General features: G+C 49.7%; 1 protein-coding gene and 1 long non-coding RNA gene across 7 annotated transcripts in view; one reads left to right on the forward strand and one right to left on the reverse strand.

The window, feature by feature from the left end:
* Alpk3 (alpha-kinase 3) overlaps nucleotides 1–21,315 on the forward strand; it is a 47,919-nt gene that overhangs the window by 11,065 nt on the left and 15,539 nt on the right. For all 4 annotated transcript variants that reach the window (XR_015632810.1, XR_015632811.1, NM_001191895.2 and 1 more), the window contains 2 exon segments: nucleotides 10,617–10,734; nucleotides 11,313–12,597. Coding sequence is in view for 2 of the 4 variants with exons in the window: in NM_001191895.2 (NP_001178824.1) it covers nucleotides 10,617–10,734; nucleotides 11,313–12,597 (1,403 nt within the window). In the remaining 2 variants the exon portion in view is untranslated.
* LOC147996868 (uncharacterized) lies at nucleotides 6,895–11,525 on the reverse strand. Of its 3 annotated transcripts, none has more exons than XR_015651818.1 (5): nucleotides 11,307–11,525; nucleotides 10,439–10,638; nucleotides 8,456–8,549; nucleotides 7,617–7,915; nucleotides 6,895–7,097 (listed from the first exon to the last, which is right to left on the reverse strand). It is a non-coding gene; the product is annotated as an uncharacterized LOC147996868 (long non-coding RNA). The 3 variants fall into 3 exon arrangements; XR_015651819.1 differs by having other exon boundaries at nucleotides 6,907–7,097; nucleotides 7,617–7,788; XR_015651820.1 differs by having other exon boundaries at nucleotides 6,907–7,097; nucleotides 7,617–7,788; nucleotides 11,268–11,349.

Genomic DNA, 21,315 nt, shown 5'->3' on the forward strand with positions numbered 1-21,315 from the left:
TTAGAAGCCATCTTTTATTTTTTTTGTTTTTTTTTTAAGATTTATTCATTTATTATATATAAGTACACTGTAGCTGTCTTCAGACACACCAGAAGAGGGCATCAGATCTCATTACAGATGGTTGTGAGCCACCATGTGGTTGCTGGGAAGTGAACTCAGGACCTCTGGAAGAGCAGTCGGTGCTCTTAACCGCTGAGCCATCTCTCCAGCCCAAGAAGCCATCTTTTAAACACCCCACTGAATAGTTGAACCATTTGTGACTTGGGAGTAAGCAGCCTGAGAGGAGGTAGTGTGTAGTTACTCCGACTGTAGACCCTGGAGGCTACCTGTCTTGGACTCCTCATCCCACCCCTTTCCTGGTATATGGTGATAAACAGGTTGCTACCCCTTCACTGCATTATGAAGCCGGGTGAGTTAATGCCTGCACAGCCATTGGAATAGCACGCAGCAGCCTGCTGGTACCTTGCTCCTGTTTGGAAGCGAGACTATGTGTTTGCTTTCCACTGAGCTCCCTCATGGCCTTTAAGTCGGAGGCCCTGTGGACTTAAGGAGACTAAGTTATGAGGGCTGGGACACTGGCTCCAGAACTGTCCCTTTTGCACACTTCCCAGCAGAGCTGCCCTCTGCCCCATCCTGATGTGCCTTGATGTGCCTCAAGGCCTCACCTTCAGCTGCACAGTCACCATTTCAAAGGGCCCATGCTTCCAAGAACACATCGTTTTGTTTGTGATTTTTGTTTGTTTGTTTGTTTGTCAGTGAGTCAAAGGCTTGTGTGGTTTCCAGGTGTCACACTACCTGATCCTGAAGGGACTTGGTTAGCCCAGCCAGGTAAACAGCTTCTTTGGGATTGTTTTTTCTGTGGGTAGCTGTCCCAGTTGCCAGGACACCAGCAGTAAATCTGCTAGAGAGACACTGACTTCCCTGTGTCCTTTATCTTTGTGTGACACAGTGTGTTGCAACTGAATTCTTCCAAACCCCTGTGACGTTCTATTGTTAGGTCAGCTTTGCAGAGGAGGAAGCTGGAATTGGCTAGGCGAGCCACCCAAGGGGTGAGGAGCCACCCAAGGGGTGAGGAGCTAGTTGCTCTTCCTTAAGCACCACCCCTGGCTGAGCCTCTGTGGCGCTGCCTCTGGCTGCGTCTTCTGCTCTGCAGCACCAATGGTTTCTTAGAAAAGAACTTCACTCCATGATTTCTCATGAGCCGCTTTATGTAGAATGTTCTTAGTTATCTTTGAAAAGAATCAGGACCTGGGATGTAGTTCAGTTGGTCAAGCTCTTGCATAGCACGTATGAGACTGTGGCTTGTCCTCTAGCGGTGCGTAAACCTGTGGAGGGCATTTCTGTGATCCCCACACTCTGTGGGTGGAGGCAGGAGGATCATAAATTCACGGTCATCCTGTGTTATACAGCCAGTTGTGAACCCATCTTGGGATGCACGAAACCCTGGCTCCAAGACAATAAAATTTTATTTTATTCAATTATACATGTACGTAGGTGAAGATTTCAAATTATAATAAAGGACATTTATCAAAGTACAGCAGTTTATCCCTTCTACCGATCTGGGATTGGAGGGATGAGCTATCTGGTTTGTTGCTGCTGCTGCTCTTTGAGACAGGGTCTCACTGTGAATCTCCTGCTGACCTGAACTCTGTTAGACAAGATGGGTCTTGCGTTCACAAGGATCTGCCTGTCTCTGCCTCCCGGGTTATTAATTATTGTTATTAACAGTAATTAACAATTATTAATTCCTCCCGAGTGTCGAGATTAAAGGTGCACCCCTCCACACACACTCTGAGGTTTTGCTTTTGTTTTAGGACAGGGTCTTGAGCTAGCCTAGACTGGACTCCAACTGGAGATCTTGCTCCAGCTTCTGAGTGCTGGGATTATAGGTATGCACACAACCACCAGGCCCAGCATTGAGGTTTTAAAGACATTTCAACCGCCCCTCTTCCCCCTCCACCCCTGGTCACCAATCCTGTGCCCTATGGGGGTTTTCTGGCTACTTCTCAGTTTCTGCCACTTCTAACTCAGGCTTGGTTCTGAGTGAGCTTCCCTTTCTATGTGCCGGTATACTTCCTGTTTGCAAAGTTCTGGGACTTTACAAAGTTCCATTTCTCTTGCTGCTTGTTCTCCCTGTCTCCCCCTCTCTCTCCCCCTCTGCCCCCCGCTCCCGTGTGTGTGTGTGTGTGTGTGTGTGTGTGTTGTCATGTATCTCCCTCTCTCTTGTTTTGCATGTTCGTTCTGCTACCTCGAGGCCACTGCTGCTTTGCCTAGCAGATGCCTTCTTCTCCCAGCCTGCTCCTGGGCCAGCCTCGGCACTTCCAGGAGAATCCCTGCTCTCTCCTCCGTGGCTCAGTTACTTTGCCATATTTCTTTCTCCGGGACCGTGAGATCTGTAAGGGTAGGGTGCACGTGGACTTGGCTGGTGCCTCTCTGGAGCTGCCACAGTACTCACTTGCCACATAACCTCCATGACCCCTGACCATGTTGATGACAAAATTAGTATCTTTTCCACTTGGCTCATCTCAGCAGCAGCTTGGGTGGGGCAGCGGCAGCGTTTGCTGCATGAGGAGCCTCAGGAAGAGCAGGCATTGGGTGTCATGGCTTCTCAGAATCAATGTGGACTCGCCAGACACCAGCTTGGTGTACAGAATCTTGGGACGTTTTATTGAATGCTCCCAATCTCCTCATGGGAGTAAACCTTTTCTGCCTCAAGCTCAACCCAAAGAAGCAATTGAAGAATTATTATTAGTATTATTCTGTGTGTATGATGTGTGTGTATGATATCTGTGTGCATGTGTGTGGTGTGGTATGTGTGTGGGTGCATGCATGCCTATGATGTGTGTATGTGCGCACATGTGTGGTATGGTATCTGTATGGTATGTGTTTACATGTGTGTATATGATATGTGTGGGGTGTGCGTGCGTGTGCGTGCATGTGTGTGTGTGTGTGTGTGTGTGTGTGTGTGTGTGTGTGTGTGTGTGTGTGTGTGTTGTCTTAGTCAGGGTTTCTAGTCCTGCACAAGCATCATGACCAAGAAGCAGGTTGGGGAGGAAAGGGTTTATTCAGCTCACACTTCCACATTGCTGTTCATCACCAAAGGAAGTCAGGACCGGAACTCAAGCAGGTCAGGAGGCAGGAGCTGATGCAGAGGCCATGGAGGGATGTTTCTTACTGGCTTGCCCACCATAGCTTGCTCAGCTTGCTTTCTTATAAATCCCAAGACCACCAGCCCAGATGGCACCACCCACAATGGCCTGGGTCCTTCCACCTTGATCAGTAGTTGAGAAAATGCCTTACAGCTGGGTCTCATGGAGGCATTTCCTCAACTGGGGCTCCTTTCTCTGTGATGACTCCAGCTTGTATTAAGTTGACACACATAACCAGCCAGTACATATATGTGTGTGATATGTGTATGATATATACAGTATATGTGTGTGTGTATGTGTGTAATGTGTGTGTGAGCATGGGGGCATACATACGGAAGCACATGTGTGGAGGTCAGAGGACAACTTTCAGGAGTCACTTCTCTCCTTTTATCCTGGATTCTAGGGTTTGAGCTCAGGGTGCTAGGCTCATACAGTGAGTGTTTTAAAACCCCTGAGCCCAGAGGAATAATTATTTTTAAATCACATTGTATTTTAGTGTGTGTGTGCACGTGCGTGTGTGTCATAGTCAAGAACGACTTGGGAGTTGGTTCTGTCCTTCTGTTATGTGAGTCCCAGGGATGATACTCTGGTTGGTAGGCTGGGTAGGAAGCACTTTTATTAGCAAATCCATCTCACGGGCCTCAGGAGCAATGGGCTTTTTTGTCTTTGTTTGTTTGTTTTTAATCCCTGCTCACAATGTCCAGCCATGGTCTCCCATGAGGAGCACCTACCAATCGTTCCTGTGCGGGTGTCAGGGCTCTGGACAACCACAATATCCACGTCTTCAGTCCCTGCTGTCCCCTCCCTATCCCACACAGACCCCAAATCTCAGTTCCTTCAGTTTTCTGTAGCCGATTAGACACAGGTCACCATAGTATCACCACGTGTAAGGAGGAAAGGGAAGGGGAGGGTGCCAAGAACTGGGGAGACAGTGTTAGACACTCGGTCTCAGTCTGGAGGTGTTCCTGGCTGGTCAGTGGCTGAGGCTGACCTCTCTGTGAGGCTGTTGTTGACCCTTAGTGGAGGCAGGGTGGCCACATAAGTCTCTCTTTCTCTCTGGGAGAAGCAGTCTTCCCCCAACAAAGGTAGTATGTGTCAGCCCCGACTCTGGGAATTTGCCAGGTTGAGGATGATGCTTTCCCGCTGGTTGGAACCTTGTCCTGGAGAGGAAGATTCAGCTGTGGCAGAGAAGCAGGGAACTGGCTGTTCCAGGAGGGAAACCCCTGCAGACCTAGAGCAGGAGCACAAGACCTGCAGCCTTCTTTTCACTCAGAGTGGGAGAATAGAGACAGTGGGCCTATGGCTGGGCAATCTGACTCCTGGCTCCTGCAGGCCTCTTTTGGCTGGAATGCTACTGGGTGAGACTGCTTATCTCTGCCCAGTGTGGTGGCCTCTCTCCTTTACTCTCCTCAGCTCTGAAGTACATTCTCTCTCTCTCTCTCTCTCTCTCTCTCTCTCTCTCTTTCTTTCTCTCTCTCTCTCTCTGTGTGTGTGTGAACATATGTGCTTACTCACATGTTGAGGTAGAGGAAGAAAGCATCTGAGGTAGATATGTAAGAGCTACATATCTAGAAAGAAAGAAAAGAGAAAGGATGGAAGAAAGGAAGGAAGGAAAGAAGGAAGAAAGGGAGGAAGGAAAGAGAGAAGGAAGGGAGGGAGGAAGGGAGGGAGGGAGGGAGGAAGGAAGGAAGGGAGGGAGGAAGGAAGGAAGGGAGGGAGGAAGGAAGGAAGGGAGGGAGGAAGGAAGGGAGGGAGGAAGGAAGGAAGGGAGGGAGGAAGGAAGGGAGGGAGGAAGGAAAGGAGGGAGGAAGGAAGAATCCTATTTTGGGGAAATAAGTCTAATATGATAAATTTTAGGAGCAAATTATACATTGACCCCAGAATCCTCCTTGGAAAGAATGCTGGAGAAGGGAAGTCTCCGTGTCCTGCGCCAGCCGTGTGACCCTGGGTAGTCATTCCCTTAGCTCCTGTGGGGTTTGCTTCCTCTTGTGTGAAGAAGGACTCACATAGACCACTTTATAGCAGAGAGGGATTTGAGCTCAGGCCTTCTCTTCCCTCACCAGGTGACTTTCGCAGAAGTCTTAGTTCGTGAGCCTTGATCTCCTTTTCATTTTCCTTACTTAAAAAAGGCTTTAGCATTTTTTCTGTATCTGTGTGCCAGAGTACGTGTATAGCATGTGTGTATAGCATGTGTGTATAGCATGTGTGTACCAGTGCCCTAGGAGGCCCCAAGAGGGCGCCAGAGTCTCTGGAACTGGAGCTGCAGGTGGTTGCGCACAGCCAGGTGGGGCCTGGGAACCGAACCCCAGTCCTCTGCAAGAACAGCAAGAGCTCCCAACCTCAGGGCTGGTTTCCATTGTCCTGCACTGGGCATTGTAACTACATCCTTAGGAGCATTCTGAGGGTTGGCGAGACATGCACAGAGACTGTGTCTCTCAGCTTGGCTTCTAGCACACAGTTCTCAGAGGAACCAGGGAAAATCCCATATCTGAAAGTTCTCTTAAAACTCTGACAGAGTTTCTTCAAATTGGGAGTGGCCGGGGCACTGTGGGTGTCCAATCTGGGTTCCCTAGGTGAGCCTGCTAGCTATGAAACAGACCGTAGACTGTGAAGGGGCAGAGGAAAGCTACTGGCCCAGGTTCTAGGTTCTATTTTGAACTCTCCCAGAGAGGTGTGTGTGTGTGTGTGTGTGTGTGTGTGTGTGTGTGTGTGTGTGTGTGTGCGTGTGTGTGTTCCTGTATGCCTGTGTGCCTGTGTGTGTGTATGCCTGTGTATGTGTGTGTCTGTACCTGTGTGTGTGTATGCCTGTGTGTGTGTATATGCCTGTGTGTATGTGTGTTTGTGTGTGTGTAACATGTGTAGAAGTACGTGTGACGCTGAGTTAAGGACCTATCTCTCTCTGGCTTTTGAGTATTTATATAATATAGTTCACATTATCCAGGAAATAAGCAGCATGTTCCCCAAACAAGCTTGTTTTCAAAGCCATTCTTGCTATGAAGCCCTGAATTGACAGCTTGATCCCCACTATTGGCAGAATCACAAGGAGGTCCTGTGGGGGAGGCTGCAGCTGTGTAGGCCACTCAGTGTTCTTCTCCTCCTTGCACCATGCCTTTGTCCCGCTCCGGCCTCTCTGGACTGGAGGCTGAGGGTGTCCCGGGCAGGTCATGAGGCAGAAGGCTCCAAGGCCCTGGTGGGTGAGATCATCCCACAAGATGGTGAGAGCACCTGCGCTGGCCCTGGCCACATGCACAGTGATGTAACCAAGGGCTTTAGCGCACAGTGGAAACACAGGGCTCGGTTTACAGCCAGCCTGGCCCAGTTTGTTCCTGGCTGAGCCAGCTGTAGCCCTGCCTCCCCTGCTCCCCTCTGGTGTTTGAGTTCCCTAGCTTGCCCTTTGCTCTTCCTTGTGTGCCTTGGCTGGGGTTCCCGTGTCAGCCTTGCCCTCCCCAACCACCTTGTGTTTGCTTCCTCCCGCCTCACTCCTTTCCTTGCCCATGTTATGGAGTAACCACTATGCAGACACTGGTGCAGGTGATAGAGATAAGGCAGTGAGCAAAGGATGGCTCCTGCCCACGTGGGTCTGGGGTCTAGTAGGAGGGATGGCCAAGGAGCTAAGCTTACAGCGTCCTGTCCTGATTAGTGGGGGGAAGGGGAGGTGCAGGTGATGCACCCGTGTCTTCAGTGTTACTCCATCCCAGACCAAATCCCCAGCCAAGAGGCTCACTTCCTTCTCTGGACCAGACTCTTCGTACTGTCGATGTGTTCATCGGTGAATATTTATTTATTGTGGATTGCATTACCGGGCTCTATTCTCGGAACTGGGGACGCAGCAGTGTGGAACACTGATAAGTCCCCTCTGCCATGGAGCTGATGTCCCACGGTGTGCATTCCTTAACAGATAGGGCGCACACAAATTAGCAAGCCCAATGTGTCGCATGGCACTGTGTTCTAGGAGGGAAGAAACAAGAAGAGGGATGGCAAGGCTGGGGGGAGAGAGCCACAGGCTCGCACAGGGTGTCAGAAGGTCCCTGTGAGGAGTCAGACAGGAAGCAGAGCTGCGCAGGATGTGGCCTCCTGTGCTGGGTTAGGGTGACCCAGCAAGACTGAGGCACAAAGGGGAGAGGGAGACAGGATTGGGCCAGTGATAGGGTGCAGACGACGTGTGCCTGTGTGAGGCGGGGCTCCTGGGTGCTGAGTGTGGGGGAGGGTAGACTGACAGGGAAGCTCCACTCCCGAGAGGCCGAGAGGCCGAGGCAGAGGAAGCAAGGCCAGTGGGGAAGGTCTCCCTGTGACCCAAGTGGGGGATGAAGGTGATGGGGACTAGGCCGTGACAGGAAACGGTCAGATTCTGGATCTGTTCTTCAGGGAGAGCCTGTAGGTCTGTCTGACAGAGTGGGTGTGAGGAGAAGAAAGGTAAAAGGGCTCGGTGCTTTGGCCTGAACCACACTGGGGGGATTATCCACTTACTGAGCTGTGTCAATCAGCTTGGGATAAGGATAAGGAGTCTGTTGTCTGTTGCTTGTTAGGCCTTCCAGTGCAGATATGAAGTCAATGTGCAGGTCAGGAGTTGAGAGGAGAGGGCTGGGCCAGAGATCACAACAGCAGGGTCCTTGCTGCTTCTTGATCAGCTAGAGCCAGTCTAGGAAATGAGCAGTCAGGCCTAAGAATGGACCATCGATTTAGCGATGTTCGAGGATGTGCGAGTCACAGGTGACCTTAGTGAACAGTTCTGGTGCCGCAGAGGAAGCAGGAGCAGAGCTGGAAGACTGAGGGAGACGTATCCACAAACGGTTTCTACAGGCTTAGGTGCAGTGGTCACATCTTTATCCCAGCACTCAGAGGCAGAGGCAGGCAGGTCTCTATGAGCTCGAGGACAGCCTGGGCTACATGGTTCCAGGACAGTAAGGCCTACATAGAAAGACCCTGTCTCAAAAATAATAATAACAGGCCAAGGGATGGTGGCAGAGACAGGTGAGTTTGAAGTCAGCCTGGTCTACAAAGTGAGTTCCAGGACAGCCAGGGCTACACAGAGAAACCCAGTTTCAAAGAAACCAATAAATGAATAAATAAACATATGAGTGAATAAATAAAATATCTCTCTTCTTTGCTCTTTATCTTCTTTCTTTATATTTTCCTCTGAGACAGGGTAGCCTCTCATTCTGTAGCCAAGGCTAGCCTGAAACTGTAGTTGTGAACCAGGCTTAGAAGCAGGATTTGAAAGTCTGTTGGCTACCCGCTGACTCCCATCAGCTTCTTTACCTATCTCTACCTCTTAGGTCGTGTGTCAGAACAGGGCTCTTACCTACCCTTCAGAACTATATTTCCAGGTGTAGAGGAATGGCTCAGCCGATAAAGTGCTTTCCCTGCAAGCATGAAGAGTCTGGTCCCCAGTGTAAAAACCTGGAGGGAGAGGCAGGAGGGAGGCAGAGATAGAGGACCTTAGGGGAAACCCCTATCCAGTGAGAGAATCTACATAAAATGGGGCGGGGAGTTTGAGTGTTGGTGAGTTTGAGTGTTGATGAGTTTGAGTGTTGATGAGTTTGAGTGTTGGTGAGTTTGAGTGTTGATGAGTTTGAGTGTTGGTGAGTTTGAGTGTTGATGAGTTTGAGTGTTGATGAGTTTGAGTGTTGGTGAGTTTGAGTGTTGGTGAGTTTGAGTGTTGATGAGTTTGAGTGTTGATGAGTTTGAGTGTTGGTGAGTTTGAGTGTTGGTGAGTTTGAGTGTTGATGAGTTTGAGTGTTGATGAGTTTGAGTGTTGGTAAGTTTGAGTGTTGATGAGTTTGAGTGTTGGTGAGTTTGAGTGTTGGTGAGTTTGAGTGTTGGTGAGTTTGAGTGTTGATGAGTTTGAGTGTTGATGAGTTTGAGTGTTGGTGAGTTTGAGTGTTGGTGAGTTTGAGTGTTGATGAGTTTGAGTGTTGATGAGTTTGAGTGTTGGTGAGTTTGAGTGTTGGTGAGTTTGAGTGTTGGTGAGTTTGAGTGTTGATGAGTTTGAGTGTTGGTGAGTATATGGAAAGGGTTAGAGGAAGACAAATGTTCACCTCTGGGCTTCACATGCATGCACACCTACTCTCGCACACATATGTGCATACATGCTCACACATGAACATGTGTACATGCATACTCCACAGACATATAAAAATAAAAAGTACATTTCTAGACACAGTGATTAGATTAGATTAGTTGTCTCATCAATGGGTCAATCAGGGAAGCAAGAGGCACGAGACTATGTAGTTAGGAGCTCTGCTCCATGGGTCGTCAGGGAATCCCCAAGGAAGAGGCTGGTAGATTCTTTAGTTAGCCTCATCACAGTGACTGGGTGGGTGAGTGTGAATGGATGGATAGGTGGGTCAAAAACGAGTGGATGGCTGTGCGGTGGTGGTGCCTGCTTTTAATCCCAGCACTCTGGAGGCAGAGTCAGATGGATCTCTGTGTGTTCAAGGACAGCCTCGTCTACAGAGTGACGAGTTCCAGGACAGCCAGGGCTACACAGAGAAACCCTGTCTCAAACAAAAAAAGGTGACTGGATGGATGGATGGTTGGATGGATGGGTGGGTGGGTGGATGGATGGATGGACGGATGGATGGGTGGATGGATGGGTGGGTGGATGGGTGGGTGGGTGGATGGGTGGATGGATGGATGGATGGGTGGGTGGATGGATGGATGGGTGAGTGGATAGATGGGTGAGTGGATGGATGGGTGGGTGGGTGGATGGATGGATGGATGGGTGGGTGGGTGGATGGATGGGTGGGTGGGTGGATGGGTGAGTGGATGGATGGATGGGTGAGTGGATGGATGGATGGATGGACAGATGGGTGGGTAGGTAGATGGGTGGGTGGGTGGATGGATGGGTGGGTGGGTGGATGGGTGGGTGGATGGATGGATGGGTGGATGGATGGATGGATGGGTGGGTGGATGGGTGGGTGGATGGGTGGGTGGGTGGATGGATGGATGGACGGACGGGTGGATGGATGGATGAATGGATGGATGGATGGATGGATGGATGGATGGATGGATGGATGGATGGGTGGATGAGTGTTTTAGTTACATTGTCAAAGGATGCAGCTTAGGGACTTGGAATGAAAGGAGGGGTCACAGAAGTGATGGTAGTGGTGGGGTTTGCAGAGGAGGACTATGAGGCAGAGTCCTTTCTATATTTTTTCTAAACTTGAGGGTACTGAACGGGGCGCTGTCGAAGAACGCTTATTTCCAGTTAGTAATTGCTGATAATTCCTTACTCTCTTCTACTAGAAAGCTAAGAATCACCCCCCACCCCCACCCCGCCCCCGCACCAGTTCTCTTCCTTCCAGTCAGAAGGGGAAATGCTTTCTGCTTTGACAGATCCTTCTTTCTGAAGCTGAGCTGTGACCAGGCCTGGGCACTGGTACTGTCCGGCCCTTGCCTCTCTGTGTCTCCTCCCATCGCTTTGGATCTCACTTGCTGTTGTTCCATCTCTCGCTTTGTTGTCAGGATACCCAGAGCCAGAGGTGACCTGGTACAAGGATGACATAGAACTGGACCGTTACTGTGGCTTGCCAAAATACGAGATCACTCACCAAGGCAACCGGCACACCCTGCAGCTGTACAGGTGAGGGAGAGGGGCCTGCGTGGCTCTCTGCCCTCCTGAGGGCCCTGCCCTGGATCCTGCCATCAGACACGGAGTCAGCTGGGTGCAGATGCCCAGGCGCTCTCTGGAGTTAGAGGGCAGGGCTCTGCTACTGAGGTGATCTACCTGGCGGACTGTGCTTTCTGCCAGTGTCTGGGACCTCCCTAGGCCAGGGCAGACGTGCTGCTGACAGCCACAAGTGAGTGCAACCAGAGGAGGCCCTGACCCTCAGAAACCTTTTCCATGAGGTCAGCAGCCAGGAAAAGCAACAGTGCCGTCATTACTACTCCTGGGGCTGTGTTGGTCACCTGCTTCTGAAGGGAGCTCTTCTGGGCCCCCAGTCTAATCCCTCTTGGGACAGCATGACCTTGGTCAGCTGCCACCCTCTTGTGGGCCTCAGTTTCCTCCGTTGTAACTGAGGAAATCCATGATGCCTAAGGTAGGGCAGGACTTGGATTGGGAGGGAGACTGTGGTTAATGCCAGAGACTCTGGCTGTGGGGAGGAGGGCTCTCACCTCCCACGGCCCGGGAGAGATGGCGCCTCATGCTCCTACCTCTAGGTGTCGGGAAGAAGATGCTGCCATCTACCAGGCCTCTGCCCGGAACACCAAGGGCATCGTGTCTTGCTCAGGGGTCCTAGAGGTGGGCACTATGACGGAGTACAAGATTCACCAACGCTGGTTCGCCAAGTTGAAGCGTAAGGCTGCGGCCAAGATGAGGGAGATTGAGCAGAGCTGGAAGCACGGGAAAGAGGCTTCAGGGGAGGCTGACACACTTCGCAAGATCAGCCCGGACCGCTTCCAAAGAAAGCGCCGACTGAGTGGAGCGGAAGAGGCAGTCCTCCCGGCGCCACTCAGGGGAACGGAGGAAGGGCCCTCAGCAGCTTGGCAGGAAGGAGAGGCTGAGTCCACTCAGCACCCAGGTTTGGGGATGATCAACAGTTTCGCTCCTGGTGAGGCACCCACCAATGGGGAGCCTGCCCCAGAGAACGGGGAGGACGGAGAGCACGGCCTGCTGACCTACATCTGTGAGGTCATGGAACTGGGGCCTCAGAACACCCCTCCAAAGGAGTCTGGGGCTAAGAAGAAAAGGAAGGATGAGGAATCTAAACCAGGAGGGCAGAAACCAGAGTTAGGGAAGGCAGAAGGGAGCCAGTGCTCTTCAGAAAATGGCATCCCTAGCTCAGACAAACTCAATTCCAGTAGAAGGGAGAAGAAGTCCAGGGATGTGCAGCCAACTCAGAACCAGACCAGAGACAGGGTAGCACGGGGGCCTGGGCCTTCTGGGATAGAAAGCACCAGGAAGACAGCCTCTGTTCTGGGTACTCAAGACAAGGTCCAGGATGTCCCGGCCCTGGCCCCGGCCCCCGCCCCGGCCCCCGCTCCTGTCCCAGTCCCTGCACCCGCCCCTGTTCCAAGCCTCAGCTCAGAGCAGGTGTATTTCTCGCTGAAGGACATGTTCATGGAGAGCACCCGGGCAGGCAGGTCCCAGGAAGAGGAAAAATCTCCACCTCCAAGTACCAGAGTAGCTGGAGAAAGTCCTTCAGGGAAGGTACCTGTCAAGGCTAGAGGGGAGAAGGTACCTATGGTCTCTGGCCAGCCCACGTCTTCCACGGTGCCCCCGCCTATTAAACCTTTGAACAGGAAGAGATTTGCCCCTCCTAAATCCAAAGTGGAGTCAACTACCTCCTCTTCCTCAAGTCAGACTCCAGAATCTGTGGCCCAGAGCTTAGGGAAGGCCCCACCGCCAGCCTCTGCCCAGGTCCCAACACCCCCTGCCCGACGGAGACATGGCACCCGAGAGAGCCCCTTGCAAGGACAAACAAGCCACAAGACTCCAGGAGAGGTAAGTGTGGCTATTGAGTGCTTAGAGGCTGCTCTGGGAAGCTGACCTCATGGAAACCCTTGCTGTGAGGCCTTGGCATCTAGTGAGTGGTGGGCTATTTATAGAAGGGGTGGGGAAAGGACGAGGTACCAGCCAGGAGCAAGGGGCCGCAGGCATGGCCGTATTCCACATAGGAGCATCCAGGCAGCATAGCCCGACTGTGTCACTTTCTGTCTGAGAGAATAGAGAGATTCCTGGCTGAGGGAAGAGGGGGAAGATACTGTTCTCTGGGAGGAGGAAGAGGGATAAGTAGCCACGTTGAAGCTTCAGTGCTTCATGAAGGAGACGGGAGTGCTCTGAAGTATGCAGCAGTGTACACGAAGCTACAAGACTTGAAAATGTTGTTTGTGTTGGCAGGGCAGCGGTGACACCGCCTTTAATCCCAGCACTTGGGAGGCAGAGGCAGGTGGGTCGCTGAGTTCCAGAACAGCTAGGGCTATACAGAAAACCCCTGTCTTGAAAAACCAGAAAAACTAAAAATACTGTACATTATAATCCAAGCCCTTGGGAGACTTAGTCTGAAAGAGTGAGTCAAGGCCTAGGACGCATAGCAAGACCTTGTTTCAAAACAAAACCACCCCCAGGACTCCCCAAACCGAAAGTCTAAGAAGTACTGGTTTACTCTGGTTTTACTTAAGGTTTTGGGATCTGGCATATCTTAGCAAGGTGTGATCTCAGGCTGGTAGTAATAGTCCAAATAGTAATCCATACCCACCGTGCAGACCACTGCAAGAGCTGTGCGCTTGGCAGGCATGAGAGGTGTATGTGATTCAGTGGGGCGGCATGCGACGTACTCCGGCGGCAGGTGGGAGAAAGCTGGGAACAGGAGCCCTTCGTTTCCAGGGAACAGGTAGCCAAGAGGAGAATGTGTTTGGTGTGAAGGAGGCTGAGGCAGATGGGGTCAGCAGTGTGGAGCTTCAGGGTCAGGGTGCAGAGGATGAGAGGTGGCTAGGGTCTCATGCTCCAGGGTGGAGGGAGGGAAGATTCCCCTAGGGTTAAAGTGTTCCACCTTTGGTCAGTGTTAGCATGTTAGCAGCTCTTCTAGGCTCTGCCCAACAGTTACCTGGCAACAGCCAGGCTTGCAATGAAGAGGGCTATTTGGCCTCTCCCTCTCTCTCTGACCCTTTCTCGCCCCCCTCTCTCTTTCCTCCTCCCTCTTTCCCCTCTCTATGTGTTCCCTGCTGGCCCCTTCATTTTCTCTCATCCACACTCTCTTCTCTGTCCCCTCTCTTTCTCTGCCTCTACTCCCTTCTCAACCCCCTTCCCATCCCCCCAAATAAACTTGTTCTGTACTAGAATAGAGTTCTGTTCTACTCTGTGGCTACTCAGCATGGGCGAGGAAGGCGCCCCCTTCTGCCACACCGTGCCTCACTCTACAAAACATATCCTTGGCCTTACAAAACATACCGGTCAGGAAGAGGGAAGACAGTATTCTGATGTGTGGGGGTGCGATTAGATAAGCGGAGCATATTTATAGTAAGAATATCTTACCGGTTATCAAAAATTCCAGTTTCACTGTGCTCTGTCCATATTTCTCTCTGACAGATGTAGTGGTGATAGCCTCTGACTTGCGCAGAAGCTAAACTGAGACTGTGTCTCAGGATAGAGGAAGCCTGGAGTCCTGGCTACCTCCATGAGCCGAGGTTTTCCATACGGGAAAGACAGACGGGTGGAACAGGGGAGGGAAGCACAAGGGACCATCGATTCAGCAACTTAGGGCAAGATGGTGAGGAGGGAGTTTGTCAGACAATGAAGATGGACTTTCCCACAAAGAAAGCCTTCAAGAGGGCTCAGGGGTGACTGGGCTGTGGTTTTATTTCAGTGGGTGTTAGGTTAGGCTGTGGGAAGAGTACATCAGAGGGCTTTGGAGTGGGACCGATCTCAAACTCCACACCACGCTCTGTATCTGTTCACTGCTTTGCCTACCTTGATTTCAGTTCCTGGTGACATCAGTCTTGCTAGGGCTACTCTACGTCCCCCAACTGTCACAGGCTGCACAACAGCCTTCCAGAGAAATGGCCTTTGGAGGCCCCGAGGGAGCTCATTTAGGAAGTGATCAATCAGGCTAGCTGCCAAGTGTGTGTGTGAACCTGGCTTCTCTGCCCTCAACAGTGGAAACCCCACACCCAGGTGCCTGCCCTCCTGGTAGACCTGGGGTGGATGTGCCAGCTCACCCCTCCCTGGGGTGGGAGTGCTGCAGGCAGCCCAGGCTCCGCAGAAGCTGCATCTGCTTCTACTTCTGACAGAACCCTGTCGGGCTTTTATTTTATGTCCATATTTTTTTGATAAAAAAATTAAATATTGGTATGAAAAATACATTCAAGATGTAGATAGATATGTATTTTATTTCTTTGTGTGCATATACATGTATGCGTGGGTGTGAGTATGCATGTGTGTGTAATGGGTTTGTCACCAAGTGTGTGTGGAGGTGAGAGGACAACTTACAGGAGTTGATTCTTTCCTGCTGTGTGGGTCCCAAGGAGGGAACATCAGATCCCTGAACTAGAGTTATGGCTGGTTCTGAGTCACCACATGGTTCTGAAACCCAAGTCCAGGTCTTCTGCAAGAGCAGCAAGCTTGCTAGGTGTGGCGTTGAACACCTTTGATCTCAGTACTTGGGAGACAGGCAGGTGGACCTCTGTGAGTTGGAGGCTAGCCAGGACTACGAAGTGAGAGAGACCCGGTCTCAAAAAACAAAAACAAAGCAGTATCTTTAATCATCGAGCTGTCTCTCTAGCTCTTTATTTCCATTTGCCACCACTAATACTATTATTATTGTTATTATTGTTATTATTGTTATTATTTGTGTATGTGTGTGTGTGTGTGTATAGAGTAGTCCATATCATAGTGTGTGTGTAGGACAGAAGACAACTTCAGGAGTTGGTTTTCTCCTCTCACTGTGGGAACTCAGGTCATCAAACTTGCACACCAGGCTCTTTTATCTGCCCAGCCATCTTACTACATATATATATATATATATATATATATATATATACATATGTATATATGTATATGTATGTATATATACATATATATGCATATATTTCATGAGCATTTTTCCATGGTTTAATAAAATTCCACATGATTATCTCTTTAATTCCATAGCAAGAACATTTTAAGTACTTCCTCCATCTGCACAGGTGTGAGAGACCTGAGCATGTCTCTCCTCTCTTTAAAAATTAAAAAGAATATTTATATATATATTTTTCCTTAGGATCCCATGGACCTGGGATTACAGAGGCTGTGAGCCACCATGTAGGTGCAGACTGACGTGCTCTTAACTGCTCAGTCATCTCTCTGGTCCTCTGAGCTGATCTCCTGATAAACCCTGTAGGTCTTGAGGAATGGTCACCCATCCCAAGGAGTGGGAACTCCTGCCTCAGGTTGGGGCCGTGTCTTCCGGGGTGTGAAGGAATGGGTCTCCTGAGGGGTGGTGGAGCCAGGGAGATTTCTACTGAAGCAAGGGATGGTTCACACTGACCCTGACGATAAGTGCAAAGACGATTCAGCGGATGAGCAGGAGAGCTGCCATCTCAGATTTCAATGGGAGAGACATCTGAGAAGAGGCTACACTTGTTTAGCCCTGTGGATTTGTAACTAGCGATACAGCGTTAGAGGAAAATACTGAATGGAATTATTTGAAATGGAAAACAACACCCATAACATCTTCAGATACAAAGAAACCAGATGCAAGGAAGGAGGGCTCCATTTTAGGAGGAGCAGAGTGAAGCTAGGGTGACAGGTCCCTGCAGAGCTACCTGGCCTTACCACCATGCTCACAAAGCCACAGAGCACCAGGAGCTCCTCCATGCTTCTTTCCCTCCTATGTCTTGTACTCTGTGCCCCTACAGCGTTAAGGTTTAGACGAGGCCAAGGAGGAGACAACTGGGACTTAGCTTCCGTTAGACCAACCGCATGCTTCAGCAGAGCGAGGACATCAGAGCAGAAGGTCAGGCTCCAGGAGGAGACTGAAATCAAGAGTGGTGAGGCCAGGGGTTGGGGATTTAGCTCAGTGGTAGAGCGCTTGCCTAGCAAACGCAAGGCCCTGGGTTCGGTCCCCAGCTCTGAAAAAAAAAAAAAGAAAAAGAAAAAAAAAAAAGAAAAAGAAAAAAAAAAGAGTGGTGAGGCCAGAGGCTGGAGAGATGGCTCCATGGGTAAAGAACTTTGCTGTGCCAGTGTGAGGACCTGAGTTGGCTCCGCGGTGCTCATGTGATGCAGGGCAGACATACTGCCCACCTGTGGTCAAGTACCGAGGAGGTGGAGCGGGGACTCCCAGAGCCCCGGGGACTCTAACTTGCTGCAATCCTCTTGTCTCAGCTTCCCAAATGCTGGGTGGGATTGTGTGGGTGCTTATGATGCCTGTTTTTTTTTTTCCTTTTCAAAATATTTCATAAAAGCATTTCATATATAATATTTAGCACCAATCTAAGGGAAGTAGTGAAACTAAAATACTTTCTGAGTTCAAGAAGGTAAAGGGTGAGGTGAGAAACCCCCACAAAGAACTGGTTATGATAAACAGTGGCACAGGGCTGAGATGTGACTCAGTTGGTAGAGGCCCTGTCCTGCCCAGGACACAGGAAGGCCTGGGTGGGATTCTCAATACCACAGAAACTGGGTGTGGTGGCTAATCCTATAATCCTAGCTCTCTGCAGGTAGAAGCAGGAGGATCAGAAGTTCAAGACTTCTGACTTCATAGAGAGTTCTAGGCCCGCTTGGGAGGCATAAGACACCATCTCAAAAAAGAAAAGAAAACCCAAATGCCCCTAGAAAGGCCTTGAAAAAAATGAGCTAACAGGGAACTATGACCTCAGAGGCTGGAATGGAAGCTACAAAGTGAATACAAAGGCACCAGCTGCGACTCTTCTCCACTGTGAGATCGGGGTCTAAGGGGGAAAGAAAAGGCTCTCATGGGAAAACACTGTGTTAGAAGTCAGGCAGCTCCGGGAGCAGCTTTCTCCTGAGCCCCGTCTCTCTCCCCAGCCTGATGTTGAGAACAGAGGCTGGGCTGAGACTGTCTCTCTCTGTGCTAACTCTCTTTAGGTTCTAGGGTGTGCCTTCGCCGTTCATACTGACCCCTGTCCTAACACTGAGACCTCTGTGTCATGCTACTGGGGAGTGAGGTCATGGCTGAGGGCCTGTGTCAAGTGTGCAACCTCTGACCTGCTGGCGTCTGCCACTTTGGCTGTCTTACTGGTTAGATCTGGCTGCCAAATGAGGACATGGCCCTCTAGGTCAGACTTGATGCTAGGTCTCCCTTGTGACCATGGTGACACAGTGGCAGAAGCCAGATGTCTAGAACCTTGAGGGAGGAAAATGTTCTCCGTATGCACAGGACTGTGGTTCTGAGACCATGGCATGAAGCTCTGAGGAGGGTTTTTGTTGGTTTTCCTTCGGGTCTCTTCTTTGTCCAAGGCAAGGCTCCTGAGTGGAATTATACAGCACAGCTGGGTAGGGAAATCCCAGAGACCTGTAGAAGGGGAGGTCATGAAGAGAGAGTGGCTCGGGGAAGGACCGCTGAGACTCATGAGTGACCAGACTTCGCAAACACTGCACATCTACTTGAGAGGATGTAGCTGGGACCATCATTCCACTCTCAGGCTACACTTGAGTGGTACGCGCAAAGGACAGATCCAAATGCTACAGGAAACGCCTTAAAAATGAGCCGACACAAAACTACAACGTCAGAGGCTTGAGTGGAACTTACGGCTTGAACACAATCAAAAAGATAGCTTCCTAAGTCAGAAATACCAGCATTTGAAGGCTATCGAGATGGCTTAGCAGTTAAGAGTTCTTGCCACTCTTCCAGAGGACCCAAATTTGGTTTCCAGCACCCAGCTCAGAACTGCCTTTAACTCCCATTCTAGGGGATCCAGGGTCACGTCTATCACAAACCACATCTCCAACTTCTGGAAACTTTCCCTCCGCCATTCACATCAGATGATTCTAATACCTAGGTCCTTTTTTGTTTGTTTTGGTTTTGGTTTTTTTTTTTTTTTTTGAGACAGGATCTCACTATGTAGCTCTGAATATCCTGGAACTCATTCTGTAGACCAGGCTGGCTTAAAGCACAGAAGTCAGGGCCTGGAGAGAGATGGCTCAGCAGTTAAGAACACTGACTGCTCTTCCAGGGGTTCAATTCCCAGCACCCATGTGGCAGCTTACAACTGTCTGTAACTCCAGGATCCGACATCCTCACTCAGACATCCATAATGCACATTAAAAACAAACAAACAAATTAACTAACAAAAAACAAAAACCTCAGAAATCCGCCTGCCTCTGTCTCCTGACTGCTGGGATCAAAGGCCTGCACCACCTAGATAAATAACACTCACATGTAGACATTATATGTGAGGAAATATAAAATACATCTTGGCTGGGTATGGTGAATTTGAGGCTAGCCTGGTCTACATGTGAGTTCAAGGCCATTTTGGGCTAAGTGGTACTGTGAATTAAAAAGAAAAAACAAGCAAAGAGCAAGATTATTCTGTCACCGTCCTCTTGAGAATTGCCGATGTTTAGGGGAAAAGAGGTGTAAGAAGAAAAACGTTTAATGCTCAGCCGGGGATTAAAGTCATTGGATGAGATTTACAGACATATATACACAAGAGAGCATAATTCCAGTCATTATTTTCGGTTAAAAAAGTTATAACTGCCACTGACAAGTGCCATAAAGCTGCCAATCTGTCAGCTTTCTAGAAACACGCGTCTGTCAGACCATCTCTGTTATTCTGGGCCAGACGTCTCTGATGCCAGTGTACTCGAAACAAGGCTGGAATTTGTCTGTGCAGCAAACAGAAGCAAGAGGTAGACATGATTGACTAGAAAGGGAAGCGCAAGATAAAATCACCTTGTTATAGAAAGGTCACAAGGATATCTTGTTATGATAAAGAAAAAGAAAGTTTAAAGCTTGCCACGATCTACAAGAAGACACAGATTTGCAAGAAGCTAGGAGACCAACAGGAACTTTTGTTTCTTTCTTTTTTCATCGGAGAAAGAGGAATGTTTGCTGGGGAAAAATACTGGTTCCAACAGTTCTAACACTTTCCCCCCAAAAACGGCTGAAGGAAGAGGAGGTCTAGAATACTCCAAAGAGTGAGAAATCATCTTTCTTGTTTGATGGCAAGGATGGTGACCTGTGTACCTGGGCAAGAACAGGATAAAGCTGTGTTATCGTCACAGTAGAGGGCACTTTAGTGAAAAACAACAGAAAAGTCAGGTAGCAGTCCCAGGGGGCTCATGGCAGATACCGGGCCTGGGCTCACTGAAGATGGAGAGATCATGGGAATAAGAAAGAAAGAAAAAAAGACAGACAGACAGAGTGAAAGAGTCACAAGGAAGAAAAGACTGCAGCAGAGAGGCCTGGAGACTGAGTGGACCCTTATTCTCTGAGAAGTTAAGCCGGAAGGGAAGTCAGGATGAATGTAAGACCTGCCGATGTTGTTTGTGACGGGGAAGCTTGTGTGATTCCGCCTGGGCTTGCTGTGTGTAATCAAAAAATAGATTCAGTGTTTACATGTTCGTGTTGCACCACGTGTGTGCCTGATAACCACGGAGTCAGAAGAGGGCACAAGAGTACGTTGCAGACAGTTGTGAGCCACCATGTAGTTGTCGGGAACCAAACCAGTTCCTCTGCAGGAACAAGCATCCTTAAACGGCCGAGCCCGCTCTGCAGCCCCAGCTTGTATAATTGTCTAAAGAAATGTGGGTTTGGGGACCAGGGAAATAGCTCAGCTGCTAATTGCTTGCCACACAAATATGAGTACGCTAATTCAAGTCCCAATACCCGCTTACAATAGCTGGGCAGAGGGTCATAGGCTTGTAATCTCAACGTTGGGGAAGCAGAGAAAGGGGGATCCTTGGGGTTCAGTGGTCAGCCAGCCTAGCTGAATTGATGAGACCCAGGTCCAAGTGAAAGTCCCTATCTCAAAAATCAAGGTGAAAGTTCCTGAGGGACCATACCCTAAGTTGGCTTATGGCCTTTACCTACGTGTGCAGACACACACACACACACACACACACACACACACACACACACACACACTGTGCACATATCTATGCACACCAATCTCAGAAATATATTGTTTGAGCACACACTCTATTGTTTGGAAGGCTCAGCCCTTGTAGACATGTAGAGAAGTATTCATTCATCTATCATATATTTGTTGGTCTCTAGCTCTAGCCTAGGCCTGTGCTGGACCCTCATTATAGAGAAGGGCCCAGAGATTAGTAAATGGATGCGCACATAGGATAAATAATCATCACGAAGTACGAGGGTGTGATGATGTCTGTTTGCTGTGTGCATATGATACAAAGTCGCTAATGCTTTAGGGGGTTGGGAGAAGGTATAAGGTCCTCAGAGGAGAGAGGAACCATGAATGAGATATTCAGGGACGAGAGCGGTTTTCCAGGTAGGCAAAGAGCAGGGTCCGTGTGTCTGGCGGAGAAAAGCCATGGAGTAGTTACAGTTAGCACAGTGAGTGAGTGTGGAGGGACCAGAGAGATGAACCTGGGGATTTGGGGATTCTGGCTCGAGTCAGACCTCATTTATCACATAAGAGTTTATCTTATTTCTACTTTTTTGAGACAGGGTCTGACTGTGTAACTCCGGTTGTCCTGGAATTCACCATGTAGACCAGGCTGCCTTCAAACTCACAGCAGTCTACCTGCCTCTGCCTCCTC

The sequence above is a fragment of the Rattus norvegicus genome, chromosome 1 (genome assembly GCF_021556685.1).
Source record: "Rattus norvegicus strain SHRSP/BbbUtx chromosome 1, alternate assembly SHRSP_T2T, whole genome shotgun sequence".
Taxonomy (NCBI): Eukaryota; Metazoa; Chordata; class Mammalia; order Rodentia; family Muridae; genus Rattus; species Rattus norvegicus.